The 15,314-nt window shown below is 38.5% G+C and overlaps 1 protein-coding gene across 1 annotated transcript; it reads left to right on the top strand.

The window, feature by feature from the left end:
* Positions 1–78: 78 nt before the first annotated feature.
* On the top strand, positions 79–11,987 carry LOC139577052 (ras-related protein Rab-27B-like). Its single transcript, XM_071403791.1, has 6 exons — positions 79–586; positions 3,977–4,160; positions 9,407–9,492; positions 9,616–9,719; positions 10,435–10,558; positions 10,992–11,987. The coding sequence occupies exons 2-6, from the start codon at positions 4,002–4,004 to the stop codon at positions 11,176–11,178; spliced, it is 660 nt and encodes a 219-aa protein (XP_071259892.1). The 5' UTR covers positions 79–586; positions 3,977–4,001; the 3' UTR covers positions 11,179–11,987.
* The last annotated feature ends 3,327 nt before the right edge of the window (positions 11,988–15,314 follow it).

Genomic DNA, 15,314 nt, shown 5'->3' with positions numbered 1-15,314 from the left:
TAAGCCAGAGCCTTAAAACGTGGATTTTTTTTCCTGTGAAATTCTGCTCCCAGGTGCACAATTCTGTGTCATGATTAATATACAGTATATCTAGTGTAGACCTTTTATAAAAATGATTTACATACAATGGATGACACAACACATGTTACCCCCACATGCCCCCCCACAAGTTGACTTCATCATTATGTCCTAATACATACTTTTCAGACAGGAAAAACTCAGTTTTGAGTATTAGCCAACGATTAGCCTACTTGTTGAGCTTCCAGAAGAATAAGCGGGAGAAGGGGCCTTTAAGGGGTTTACAAAGCTTCCAGTTGGCTGAGTTCCACTGAAATCCACAGCAGGACATTATTTGTGGACAGGGCCTCAATCCAGTTTTTATTTTTTTTCTCCTGAGAAATACCAGAAAGCACAAGGTCTGTGAACACCGCACTCTGTGGTTGTTTTTTTTTAGCTGGAAACTCCTCCCTTATAGCATGTGAGAGGGGAAAAGGTTCAATCAACAGCATGTCTCCCCCCACTATGTGTTTACCAAGCACGGGTTGAGCTCCCTGAATGGAAGTTGGCAGTACCTCCGGCTAAATCGGTAAGACTGAATTTATTTATTGTTTTTGTCAAATCTTGGTAAAGTTCATCTAATTATTCAGCGGCATCAGTGTGTGGCATATTGGCTTAATCATCATCAGGCATTGTGTTGTCTGTCACACTGTATTGTTTGGGGGCTTTATCATTGGCCTACATTTTCTGAAAAGGCTACGTGAGACTTTCCTTATGTGCATAATGGCCATTTATCATCATTTGAATTTGCATATTGATTGATTTGATTTTGTTCTATGGCTCTCAACTATTTCTGGCATCACAAACACATGCCACTGACAGAACTCAGGATTTTTTTCTGGATCAAAAAGGGGCTGTGGTGGTGGGTGTGGCAGAGCACGTGGTATTGGGCAAGGTTGGCTGCATTTAACAGAACATTTTAGAGGCCCCCATCTTGGTGTTTTTTTGTTGTTGCAATTTTAGCATTTTTAAGCCAATTTCCTGCAATTCTCAGAATTCCTCCTCTGAGCCGAGATATATTTTTGCAGTTTTTAAGGATAATTTCCTGCAATTATATGCATTTTGCCATGGCTAATGCTGTGTTATTTTAGTCAAAATCAATAACGAAATCAATACTGTTAAATTCATTGTTTTTATTAATTTTCAATTCCCCTGACTGTTTAGCTTTTGTTTTGGTGATTATTAGTTCTCAATTATTATATTATAGAACAACATACAGTGCATTCAGAAAGTATTCAGACCCCTTGACTTTTACCAATTTTGTTACGTTACAGCCTTATTCTAAAATGTATTAAATTGGTTTTTTTTCACCATCAATCTACACACAATACCGCATAATGACAAAGCAAAAACTGTTTTTCAGAAGCTGATATCACATTTACATAAGTATTCAGACCCTTTTACTCAGTACTTTGTTGAAGCACTTTTGGCAGCGATTACAGCCTCGAGTCTTCTTGGGTATGACACTACAAGCTTGGCACGCCAGTATTTGGAGTTTCTCCCATTCTCTGTAGATCCTCTCAAGCTCTGTCAGGTTGGATGGGGAGCGTCGCTGCACATCTATTTTCAGGTCTCTCCAGAGATGTTCGATCGGGTTAAAATCCGGCCTCTGGCTAGGCACTCAAGGACATTCAGAGACTTGTCCTGAAGCCAATCCTGCGTTGTCTTACTGTGCTTAGGGTTGTTGTCCTGTTGGAAGGTGAATTCAATTGATTGGACATGATTTGGAAAGTCACACACCTGTCTATATTTGGTCCCACTGCATGTCAGAGCAAAACCAAGCCATGAGGTCGAAGGAATTGTCCGTAGATCTCCGAGACAGGATTGTGTCGTGGCACAGATTTGGGGAAGGGTACCAAAACATTTCTGCAGCATTGACGGTCCCCAAGAACACAGTGGCCTCCATTCTTAAATGGAAACAGTTTGGAACCACCGAGAATCTTCATAGAGCTGGCCGCCTGGCCAAACTGAGGGAGGAGAAGGGCCTTGGTCAGGGAGGTGACCAAGAACCCTATGGTCACTCTGACAGAGCTCCAGAGTTCCTCTGTGGAGATGGGAGAACCTTCCAGAAGGACAACCATCTCTGCAGCACTCCAATCAGGCGGAAGCCACTCCTTAGTAAACGGCACATGACAGCTCGCTTGGAGTTTGCCAAAAGGCACCTAAAGGACTCTCAGACCATGAGAAACAAGATTATCTGGTCTGATGAAACCAACATTCAACACTGGCCTGAATGCCAAGCGTCACGTTTGGAGGAAACCTGGCACCATCCCTACGGTGAAGAATGGGGGTGGCAGCATGTTTTCCAGCGGCAGGGACTTGGAGACTAGTCATAATTGAGGGAAAGATGAACGGAGCAAAGATCTTTTTTATAATCCACACGGGAAATGAGTCAGTATTTAATGAGGGCATCTCATTCCTTTTTCAGTGTTTAAGGAATCTGAGTCTCATGACAGGCCTCTTTTAAGTATGACACAGATTGCAAATAAACAAAACATTTGAAATAATCAAGAAGGTTGTGCTTTTAGACTTCTCAACTCTATAATGGGTCAATTGATGTCCATGATGGTAATGATGTAAAAATGTAAACATCCTTTTTGATATGTTCTTCCACTTGATGTTTATATCCATCAGACTACATGATACTTTGTCATTTCATTTCTCAAATAAAAAATTACGAGTGTAACTGAATAAGTTAGAGGAGCACAAGTTCTTTGTGCTCTTTTGTATTCTCTCTCAGAACTATTTGAGAGTATACTGTATGTAGACAATGAAAGAATTTCCTTGCATCAATAGGAGCCACAGTTGAGTTTTCCTACAGCTCATACAGGACAGCCACTTGACTGATCATGTGAAAGCTGGGTCAAGTCATGTGCTAGCTCCTCTCTGATCAGCTTTTAAAACGTCTTGGGGATCGGTGTCCTGTCCATGGGACGTTTGAGCTAAAGTAGGCTAATGCGATTAGCAAGAGGTTGTAAGTAACAAAAACATTTCCCAGGACATAGTCATATCTAATATTGTCAGAAAGCTTAAATTCTTGTTAATATAACTGCACTGTCCAATTTACAGTAGCTATTACAGTGAAAGAATGCAATGCTATTGTTTGAGGAGAGTGCACAATCTTTAACATAAAGTTAGTAATAAACAAATTAGGCACATTTGGGCAGTCTTGATACAACATTTTGAACAGAAATGCAATGGTTTATTGGTTCAGTCTAAAACTTTGTACATACACTGCTGCCATCTAGTGGCCAAATTCTAAATTGCACTTGGGCTGGAATAATACATTATGGCCTTACTCTTGCATTTCAAAGATGATGGTGCCATTTTTTTTTTTTTAATACAGTTTTTTTTTCTTTGTATGATCTTTTACCAGATCTATTGTGTTATATTCACCTACATTCCTTTCACATTTCCACAAACTTCAAAGTGTTTCCTTTCAAATGGTACCAAGAATATGCATATCCTTGCTTCAGGCCAGAGCTACAGGCAGTTAGATTTGGGTATGTCCTTTTAGGTGAAAAATGGGGAATAAAATGGGCGGAACCTCAAGCCCCTGTGATCATGGGAATTTCTGTTAGACCTGTGTTCTGTTAGACCTGTGTTTGCCTGTTTCAAAGGCAATTTGCAGTATATTGGCTATATTAACAGTACTGTAATTACATTGTATATTTATGACTGTTTCCAAGTATATAATTAGTTAAGGGCACAAATCAAGCCTGCAATGTCCTCTGGAAGACCTGTATAGAATCTTCTGAAGTCCTGGCAATGTAATAGTTACTCAACTGTATTTATTGTTACTATAATAATGGAGAATGTACCACTATTTACAGTAATGTAGTTGTGTTCTCTATGCCAAAGCATGTTACATGCAAGTAAGAATATGACCATAATATGGTACTTTTGTTTAATATTTTAGGGCAGGTTCAGCACGAGGCTGCACAATGACAATGACTGATTGGGATTATGACTTTCTGATCAAGCTCCTGTCGTTAGGGGATTCTGGAGTAGGGAAGACCACATTCCTCTACAGGTACACAGACAACAAGTTCAACCACAAGTTCACCACCACAGTGGGAATAGACTTCAGGGAAAAGAGAGTGGTGAGTTGTGATGCTTTACTAAAGTCATTTTCAGTCATCCTTGCTCCACAGCTTCCAATTTATGATAATGTGGTTCTGCAAATCCAAAAGGTTGAACAGTTGATTGTTTTTTGCAAGGAATAGTAGGGTATCAACTCAAATATAGCTGCAAGCTGCGATGACCCGGGGTTCAAGTCTTTCTCGCCTTCTCAAATATTATGCCTTATTTTACAAGTCATACATTTCAGTTCAGGTACAACACCAACAATCCCTCACTGTCTAGGGATGTCTATCTGAAACCGGCAGTGGTGGGATTTGAACCTGGGCTGTCATGTATTACAAGACGAAGGCACTAAACCTCTGGTCACAGCAAACATTTGGGTTGAACACTGTGGAAGAGCATGTACAGTGGGGCAAAAAAGTATTTAGTCAGCCACCAATTGTGCAAGTTCTCCCACTTAAAAAGATGAGAGAGGCCTGTAATTTTCATCATAGGTACACTTCAACTATGACAGACAAAATGAGAGAAAAAAATCCAGAAAATCACATTGTAGGATTTTTTATGAATTTATTTGCAAATGATGGTGGAAAATATGTATTTGGTCAATAACAAAAGTTTATCTCAATACTTTGTTATATATTTGTTGGCAATGACAGAGGTCAAACGTTTTCTGTAAGTCTTCAAGGTTTTCACATACTGTTGCTGGTATTTTGGCCCATTCCTCCATGCAGATCTCCTCTAGAGCAGTGATGTTTTGGGGCTGTTGCTGGGCAACACGGACTTTCAACTCCCTCCAAAGATTTTCTATGGGGTTGAGATCTGGAGACTGGCTAGGCCACTCCAGGACCTTGAAATGGTTCTTACGAAGCCACTCCTTCGTTGCCCGGGCGGTGTGTTTGGGATCATTGTCATGCTGAAAGACCCAGCCACGTTTCATCTTCAATGCCCTTGCTGATGGAAGGAGGTTTTCACTCAAAATCTCACGATACATGGCCCCATTCATTCTTTCCTTTACACGGATCAGTCGTCCTGGTCCCTTTGCAGAAAAACAGCCCCAAAGCATGATGTTTCCACCCCCATGCTTCACAGTAGGTATGGTGTTCTTTGGATGCAACTCAGCATTCTTTGTCCTCCAAACACGACGAGTTGAGTTTTTACCAAAAAGTTCTATTTTGGTTTAATCTGACCATATGACATTCTCCCAATCTTCTTCTGGATCATCCAAATGCTCTCTAGCAAACTTCAGACGGGCCTGGACATGTACTGGCTTAAGCAGGGGGGCACGTCTGGCACTGCAGGATTTGAGTCCCTGGCGGCGTAGTGTGTTACTGATGGTAGGCTTTGTTACTTTGGTCCCAGCTCTCTGCAGGTCATTCACTAGGTCTGTGGTTCTGGGATTTTTGCTCACCGTTCTTGTGATCAATTTGACCCCACGGGGTGAGATCTTGCGTGGAGCCCCAGATCGAGGGAGATTATCAGTGGTCTTGTATGTCTTCCATTTCCTAATAATTGCTCCCACAGTTGATTTCTTCAAACCAAGCTGCTTACCTATTGCAGATTCAGTCTTCCCAGCCTGGTGCAGGTCTACAATTTTGTTTCTGGTGTCCTTTGACAGCTCTTTGGTCTTGGCCATAGTGGAGTGTGACTGTTTGAGGTTGTGGACAGGTGTCTTTTATACTGATAACAAGTTCAAACAGGTGCCATTAATACAGGTAACGAGTGGAGGACAGAGGAGCCTCTTAAAACTTCTCTAGGATAGGGGGCAGCAAATTCACTATTGGATAAATAGCTTGCCCAATTTCAACTTCCTTCTACTCATCCCCAGAATATAAGATATGCATATTATTAGTAGATTTGGATAGAAAACACTCTGAAGTTTCTAAAACTGTTTGAATCATGTCTGTAAGTATAACAGAACTTATGTAGCAGGCAAAACCCAGAGGACTAACCATTAATCTTTTTAAGTCACTGTCTGTTCAATGAGTTTTCATTGGAATACTGGATTTCTAATCACCCTGTTTTCAGTTCCTACCGCTTCCACTGGATGTCATCACTCTTTGGGAATAGGTTGAGGTTATTCCTTTGTGAAATGAAGAAGTGAGGCCACCTGGAAACAGTGTAACATCATGTGTACTGTTTGAGAGTTGCACAAGATTAGAAAAGTAGCGTTAGATTGTTGATCTCCTGTATTGAAAACAGATAGACCCGTCTTCAATTTGATCGATTATTAACATTTACAAATACCTTAGGTTGTATTACAAAAGTAGTTTGAAATGTTTTGGCAAAGTTTAGAGGTCATTTTTGAGATATTTTGTAGTGACTTTGCGCAAATTGGAAGCTGTTTTTTTCTGGATCAACCGCGCCAAATAAATGGACAATTTGGATATATATGGACTGAATTAATCGAACAAAAGGACCATTTGTGATGTTTATGGGACATATTGGAGTGCCAACAAAAGAATCTCGTCAAAGGTAAGGCATGATTTATATTTTATTTCTGCGTTTTGTGTCGTGCCTGCAGTGTTGAAATATGCTACACTCTCTTTGTTTACTGTTGTGCTATCATCAGATAATAGCATCTTATGCTTTCGCCGAAAAGCCTTTTTGAAATCTGACATGGTGGCTGGATTCACAACGAGTGTAGCTTTAATTTGGTATCTTACATGTGTGATTTAATGAAAGTTTGATTTTATATCATTTTTTTAAATTTGGCACTCTACATTTTCCCTGGCTATTGGCCAAGTGGGACGCTACCGTCCCACATATCCCAGAGAGGTTTTAAAGAAGAAGTTACAAGTCTGTGAGAGCCAGAAATCTTGCTTGTTTGTAGGTGACCAAATACTTATTTTCCACCATAATTTGCAAATTAATTAATTAAAAATCCTACAATGTGATTTTCAGGATTTTTTTTCTCATTTTGTCTGTCATAGTTGAAGTGTACCTATGATGAAAATTACAGGCCTCTCTCGTCTTTTTAAGTGAGAGAACTTGCACAATTGGTGGCTGACTAAATACTTTTTTGCCCCACTGTATGTATGAATTGCAGGTTCCAGTCTTGACTCAATCTTGTAACACTGTAATATATGCCATTTAGCAGGTCGCTTTTATCCAAAGCAACTTGTGATCATGCGTGCATTCATTCTTTTACATTTGAGTGGTCATGAGAATCAAACCTACTATCCTGGCATTGCAAGCGCCATGCTCTACCAACTGAGCTACAGAGGACCACCATGTGGGTAGCGTGCTGACAAGGTAAAAATCTGTCGTTCTGCCCCTGAACAAGGCAGTTAACCCACTGTTCCTAGGCTGTCATTGTAAATAAGAATTTGCTCTTAACTGACTTGCCTAGTTAAATAAAGGTTAAAATAAAACAAATACTGTAATGAACTGTACTGTGCTAAACTATGGTGCACTGTGGGGCTCAGTTGGTAGAGCAAAGCGCTTGCAATGCCAGGGTTGTGGGTTAGATTCCCACGGGGTACCAATACGAAAAAGTATGAAAATGTATGCACTCACTACTTTAAATTGCTCTGAAATAAGAGTGTCTGCTAAATGACTAAAATGTACTGAACTTAACAGAACTATACACTACTCATGTTTACTCTATTGGATCTTATTTTTACCCATTTAAACTGGTCTTGTTTTGGGCATGGTCTCGATCCACTGGTCCTTGGTCTGGGTGTTAGAAAGTCTAGTCTGGATCTAAAGGGCTCCGGTCCTGACTTCATCTCTATTACTCACACCAACTTTATACTCTTGAATCCATACATATGGTTACATGCACACAATAATGTGATTTATTGTGGATAGTCAGATTAATATATAAGTTTGATTAAAACATAAACAAGCTTTGCAAGAAGAACGATTACCCTAATAATGCTGTTTACATGGACACATCTGAAATCAGGCTACCTGATGGCACTCTGATAATGCAGAAAATCGACATTCAAAATAAACATTCTACTACAGCGACCATGTTATTTTTGGGAAGCATATTTGATTGAGTTCGATCATGTAAAGTTTGTATGTGAGAACTACGTCTAAGACGCATACATTCAGTTGTTTCCTAACTCGCTGATCTGTGCATATCAGATACACCACTGGAATGCCGATTTTTAAGGCGTTTACATATCCTAATAATAAGAGAATGCTCAGAAAACCAGGTGTTTTAATCGGCTGATGCTAACTTCGATTTTGACCTCATGCCGATTTAAGAAAAACAGAATAAGGTGTTTACATTACTATTTCATAATCTGCATACTGCCATAATCAGTTTAATATCGATTTATTAGTGTGCATGTAAACGTACTCCATGTCGGTAGTGGACAAGTGCACACTTCAGGTAGCATTGTAAAGTATTGAGATGAATGGCCAGGAGGGGGCTCTGTTCCCTCCAAGATTGACTTGAATTGTAAGTTCCGAGCTCACTGAACTTCATTGGCTCACAGCGGCCATGACGTTTAAGAAATCAACTTAATTTATGGAGCATATAACGATATTGGTCTATAGATGCTGTACACCAAGTTTCTGAGAAATCGGTTTAGCGGTGTCTGAGGAAAAGTTGAACATTTTGGAAAAATTTACATTTTCAAAATGTCAGATGATCAGTCATGGTGATGTCATAGGTCCTAGAGGAAAATGTGTTTATTGGGTAAAGAGAAACCTTTTGTACCCAATTCTGTGACCAGGTCAAATGAGGAGGTGGGGCTGACCTTATTGAAGTCAAAAGTTGTTTATAGCGCCACCATTTAAAAAAAACACGTGTTATTGTTTTTATTTAACTAGGCAAGTCAGTTTAGAACAAATTCTTGTTTACAATGACGGCCTACCCCGGCTAAAGCTGGGAAAATTGTGCGCCGCCCTATGGGACTCCCAATCACGGCTGGATGTGCTGCAGCTTGGATTTGAACCAGGTACTGTAATGATGCCTCTTGCACTGAGATGCAGTGCCTTAGACCGCTGTGCCACTCGGGAGCCTGAATTGCACCATTTGGCTGAATTGCGCCCGTATTATCCAGATGTATTTGTACACCATCCCACCAAGTTTGGTCTCTATAGGTCTTACCATTTTAAGAGCTATAGTGCTCCAAAAATAGGATAATAATAATAATAATCCTAACAATTATAATAGGTTTCAAGCCACTCTGGGGCTTGGACCCCTAATTATAACAGTACGTTGGATTGGTAAAACAAATTCCAGAGCCAAAGAGTATGTCTTTGGTCCTAGCTCTTGATATGACACTTATTTGACATCTTATGTCTTCAGACGTATTTGGGGACTGGCTCTGATGGAACGACAGAGAAGACTTTTAAAGTGCACCTACAGCTCTGGGACACAGCAGGGCAGGAGAGGTAGGCCACATAAACAAGCAGACAGTACATTTTGTATCATTTGTAGGATGAGGATTTTCAATGATAGTCCACATCCATAGCTTTACCAGCATTTGAACGTTGTTGTAATTGTATAAATTCCAGGTTCAGAAGTCTCACCACAGCCTTCTTCAGAGACGCCATGGGCTTCCTGCTCATGTTTGATCTAACCAATCAGCAGAGTTTTCTGAATGTCAGGAACTGGATGAGTATGTCTGTGACTCATCCATTTAGTACATCCTCTAAGAACCAGACCACATTGATTGGGTATTTCACTTTGTATTTGGCATTATCAGTGGTGTAAAGTACTTAAGTAAAAATAGTTTTTTGGGGGTATCTGTACTTTACTTTACTATTCATATTTTTGACAACTTTTACTTCACAACATTCCTAAAGAAAATGATGTACTTTTCTTACTCCATACATTTTCCCTGACACCCAAAATGATAGGAAAATTGTCCAATTCACACACTTATCAAAATAACGTCCTTGGTCATCTCTATTGCCTCTGATCTGGCGGACTCACTAAACACATGCTTTGTTTGTAAATTATATCTGAGTGTTGGCGCGTGCCCCTGGCTATCCGTAATTATATATATATTTTTATGGTGCCGTCTGGTTTGCTTAATATAAGGAATTTTAAATGATTTATACTTTTACTTTTGATACTTAAGTATATTTAAAACCAAATACTTTTAGAATTTACCTCAAGTAGGATTTTACTGGGTAACTTTCCCTTTTGCTTGAGTCATTTTCTATTGAGATATCTTTACTTTTACTCAAGTATGACAATTGGGTACTTTTTCCACCACTGGGCATTATAGTAAATTATCTTGGTAGCAGGGTATCTTGCTGTGATTCAAATACGAATTGACATATCCATAAATAACTGAAATGTTATTATGTCTTGTTATGATTGTTCAGGTCAGCTGCAGGCAAATGCCTATTGTGACAGTCCAGACATAGTCTTAGTTGGCACCAAAGCAGACCTTAAAGACCTGAGAGATGTACAAGGAAAACAAGCCAGAGACCTGGCGGACAGATATGGGTAAGTGAGATCAATACTTGCTTGCTCAGGACAAAATTCTGCTGCCTCTATGAAATCTGATCTGACCGTACAATGCAATAAAATGGCTGGCTAGTCCTCTTACCATTGGCACGGCTAACTTCTCCAGTGCCTTTACTTGAACTGAGGTTGTTTGAGTTCATACCTTCAGCACCACTGTAAAGCATTGGTACCGATCCAGATCCAATGCTGGAAACAGGCTCACTATTTTAATACCTCTGTTAATTCACAAGGAAGTAATCAGTGATCTACTACAAGCCAAGGTCTATGGATCTTCTTAAGCATCTTTAAACTAGAAGTGACCCTATTAGAAATAACACACAAGTTAACTGACCTTAATAATACATAAACCACAAGTTAACTGTTCTTTATCCATTCATTATTCAGTATAATAAGTTCCTCCCTTCCTCCTTAGTATCCCCTACTTTGAGACGAGTAGTGCCACAGGGGCTGAGGTGGACCAGGCAGTGACCACTCTACTGGACCTGGTGATGAGACGCATGGAGCAGAGCACAGAGGGGCCTGTGTCAGAGGCTGCCAATGGGAGTGCTGCCACTAACGACGAGGCTGAAACCTCCACCAGCAGGAGGTGTGCCTGTTAGGATGTAGGGATGTCCATCCATTCAAATGTGTAACTATTGCATCTGGGGAGTATTATTACATTAGAAAGTTGAATTATCCCATACAGTATTTATAGGAAGTGTATTATCCTCTTATGCATTAATGTGTGTTTGTCTGGATTGATAACTGCCGCACTGTCAAGCTATATATTCCCAACCTGGTCATCATTACCTGCTGAGTCTGTACATGTACTGTATGTTAATGGTATGAAACGAGCAAAAGAACACACAATCTAATACTGTAAAATGATTCAAAGTAAATGAAAGCACCATGTGTATGTACATCTCAAACTGATATTTGCAATATGACTATGCTTTGTGTGATTCTAAATAGGTAACTACTAATTGGAAGTGTTTGAAGAAAAGTTGTATATCAGATTTTTTATTTATTTTATTTTATTTGACAGATTGAAGCATTGATGGAAGGAAAGTACAGGCACATACATTTATCATTGACAATATATAATCCTAACAGATTATGCAACAACTCATTAACAATCATGGTTATTTCCTTAAATGCAAATGAGAAAATGTATTATTCTGTTTCACAAACCGAGATAGCAAAGTGCATTACAGGATCCATGAGTTCTATATGACAAGGAGCACATTTGGTGTTCAGCTTGATTATTAGTGGAACAAAATTGTCATGCACATTGAATAAAGTATAGAACATGTTTATAGCCCATAAATACTGTCAACCCAGACAAAAATGATTTGAATATGTTTTAATACAAAGTCTTCAGAGTAAATGCAGTCATTTTAAATAAAGTTAATGTCTGTTTTACCAATGATTGCCTTTTGACAGGAAAATGTCTGGTTGCTTTGTCCTTATCAAAGAAATACATACAAGCACAAACTTTGGGTGATTTGCAATCCTATAGGAATTCAGGGGTTCTATCACTGGCATAGCAACAAAAAAACGCAGCACACACCCCTGAGCTTTGGGGAGCCCCAAACCCCCGGAGGTCGGTCGGGCCACGCAGATGGTACTGAAAACATCATAAGCCATTAATAATATTTTTATTACAGGAAATTATTACTGCTAAATTTTCTCTCAGCCTCATGGCAGAATGTGTAGAATAGCAGGAAATTAGGTCATGGATTCTTGAAAGTCGGGGCAATCCTTGTCCAGCAGGAAAAGTTTTTTTATAGTTGAAAAATAAGTGATTTTGTTGCATTCTTTGATCTAAAATGTACATTTTTGTGAAATTGTATAAGGAAAACCTTTTTGTGGAGGAATTTTCCAAATACTTTCAATATTTGTTTCCATGTCGGCTCTATGCCTGGAAATGCCCTTGTCCCGGAGCAAAGGATCCCAATTTCAAACTCTCCCAAAAAGTGCTTAAAAAATAATGATATTAATTGAAAACGTATCATGTTTCATTCAATAGCCCTCTGTGACTTTAATATTTATCTCAAAACTTGTGTCTGGAGATTTGGTCAACTTTGTCAGATTTGTCTAAAATCCAGAATTAATTAGGAATGAGCAGGGTCAGCTATACCATAAAGACCCCTTATTTTAAGATGGTCATACCAAGGATCATTTAACTATTTGATTTGGAATTTTAGGACCCCTTAAGGCACGAGTGTGAAAAGCTGTCATCAAGGCAAATGGTGGCTATTGGAAGAATCTCAAAAATAACATATTTTTTATTTATTTAACACTTTTATGGTTACTACATGATTCCATATGTGTTCTTTCATAGTTTTGATGTCTTCACTATTATTCTACAATGTAGAAAACAGTAAAAATAAAGAAAAACCCTTGAATGAGTAGGTGTTCTAAAACTTTTGACCGGTAGTGTGTGTATATATATATATATATATATATATATATATATATATGATGAAACATGGATAAACAGTCCAAAAAAATTAAAAGGAAGATTGTTCTGAAGTGTCTCTCCTATATCTGAGAGATAGATATAAGAAAGATCAGGAAACTATTTTTATTTAACCCCTTATTTTAACCACTAAACTCCATATATACAGTTCTTCCATAAACATTTTTGCTACTTTCAGACTAGTCTTGTGAGGCTTGTGGGTGTCCTAGAGTAAACCAACCAACATGTATGTGTTTGTGAGAGATTCACCTTTCCACAGAGGGGTCATATTAGTGTGTAGCCCAAACTGTTTGGACGCTACAGACAGAAGTTGGCAGATCGGCTGTACCAACTTCAGAGGAGTCCCGTGATGCTTGTCGGGGTTAGAGCAAAACAGAGAACACCATTGTGTTTATGACTCATCTTTCCATAGAGGGGTCATAATAATAGCCAATCCTTTCGGATGCTACAGAGGTTTTTCTGAGAATATCAATTATCGGGATATCTCATGGACTGACAAACACAGCTCTAGTTCTGCCACCTTTCACAGAGGATGTGAGAAGGCGACATCTCCGATGCGGTGGATTGAGACACAGCCCATGCAACAAAAAAAAAACTGTAGGGTTAAACACTTGTTGGATAATTGTACAAATTAAATGCCTTTTATGGTGTCAGATGGAGTTAAATCCAGCTATTTATATTTTATTTTACGATTTTTCCTTTATATGGTACGCTAGCTGCTACTTTGGTCTATCAAAATGTATATTTCAAATGTTATTAATATTAAGACAAATAATTGTAGGGAAAAAGTTGAGATTGTCCCATCTTTCAAGAATCCCTGAGCTCTAAAACAGCAACATTTTCACGCAGCCTCATGGAAAAAATTGTAAAATAGCATGAAATTAGCTATAAAACTTAGACCTTGTGGGGGGACCGCAAAACTGCGCTATGCCACTGGGTTCTGTTGGTACCATTCCTTTTGAAAACAAAAGTGTTGGCACACACTAACACACACATTGGACATTTTTCTCTAAGGAAATGTGGGGGAGAATAAATTCCCTTCCTTCATGTGAGCAGTACTATAGTCTTCTTTGGTGATGATCAGTACATAGAAGCAGTCAACGGAAGACATTCATGGAGGCACAAACAGTATAAATCACCAACATAACCTATTAGATGAGACTGAAAAGACAAATATACCACACAACTATCCAAGTGTTTTCTATGTCAGGAAATCATTTGTCGACACATCATCAAATAAATAACCTCCATCGAATGAAAGATATTGTTGTACATCATTGCCATACTTAAGCCAACATTTCAAATCACGTTACATTCAGATAAATTAACATGTCTAGTTTTAATGGGCATTCGTTGGTATATTTACTTATATGAAATAAACATTCTAAGAGGGAAAAATCTAATTACATTTCAAATCTAATCTACATATTCAGGGTATGGACTAAGAGTAAAGTACTACCTAACAAACTAATGGCACATTTGTATCATATATTTGTATTATAATAATGATGACAGACAGTCCTATGATGGGAAAACAAATTGGTATGTTCTAAAATACTTCTGTGGGCATACATCCTCCATTTAAGACTGAAGAACTTGAAAAGAACCAATGATCTGGTTCATGAGCATAGTAAATCTGAACTCATAAGCAGGGTCACCACCTTCCCAATGAGTGCATGTGCTGTGAGTCATGTGGCTATCATGTGGTACCATTTGAGCAAAGTCGTTGTACTGACATCAATGGTTAAGTACAGAAAATGTCCAATCCATACCCAATCCTCTAACATAGTGAAGCTTGACTTGATATTTTTCATATAACATTTTGCTGAGAAGAGTAAAGATAATCTAGAGATATAAAAAATAAAGTTACATTAGTTCTTTCATTGTCAGAAAGGTAAAACTAATCATTTTGGTCCCAGTGGTTTGATAGGAATTTATGCTTTAAAACAACTTTCATATAATTTCTGGTGATATTTCAATTAAAATATCATCACAAATACAAATAATAACAAAAAACACCCTTATCCCCTCGAAACATAATCTCCTTCAAAAAAGTTGTATAAAACTAGCCTTGAACATTTGTTAGTCTCTTACATGCAATACCATTCAATAGTGTATCATGCTCTTTGTACAAGATGCTATAATTATTAATCAAAACATTAATATCTGGTTAAAAAGTCAAAGTAATGTCTATGTGGTAGAATGCAAAACATTTCCCTGTGTTGCTACATGGGTCATAACAATAGTGATGTGTTATTGACTAAAGATAGGAAG

The sequence above is a fragment of the Salvelinus alpinus genome, chromosome 5 (assembly GCF_045679555.1).
Source record: "Salvelinus alpinus chromosome 5, SLU_Salpinus.1, whole genome shotgun sequence".
Taxonomy (NCBI): Eukaryota; Metazoa; Chordata; class Actinopteri; order Salmoniformes; family Salmonidae; genus Salvelinus; species Salvelinus alpinus.
Note: the sequence above shows the minus strand (reverse complement) of the source record. Positions and strands in the feature narration are given on the sequence as shown.

Bases quoted from the DNA above. Each gene is read 5' to 3' on its own strand.
- LOC139577052 (XM_071403791.1), top strand. From the start codon at position 4,002: ATGACAATGACTGATTGGGATTATGACTTTCTGATCAAGCTCCTGTCG. The intron at 4,161-9,406 runs GTGAGTTGTGAT...TTATGTCTTCAG, and splicing joins ACTTCAGGGAAAAGAGAGTG to ACGTATTTGGGGACTGGCTC. The intron at 9,493-9,615 runs GTAGGCCACATA...TATAAATTCCAG, and splicing joins GACACAGCAGGGCAGGAGAG to GTTCAGAAGTCTCACCACAG.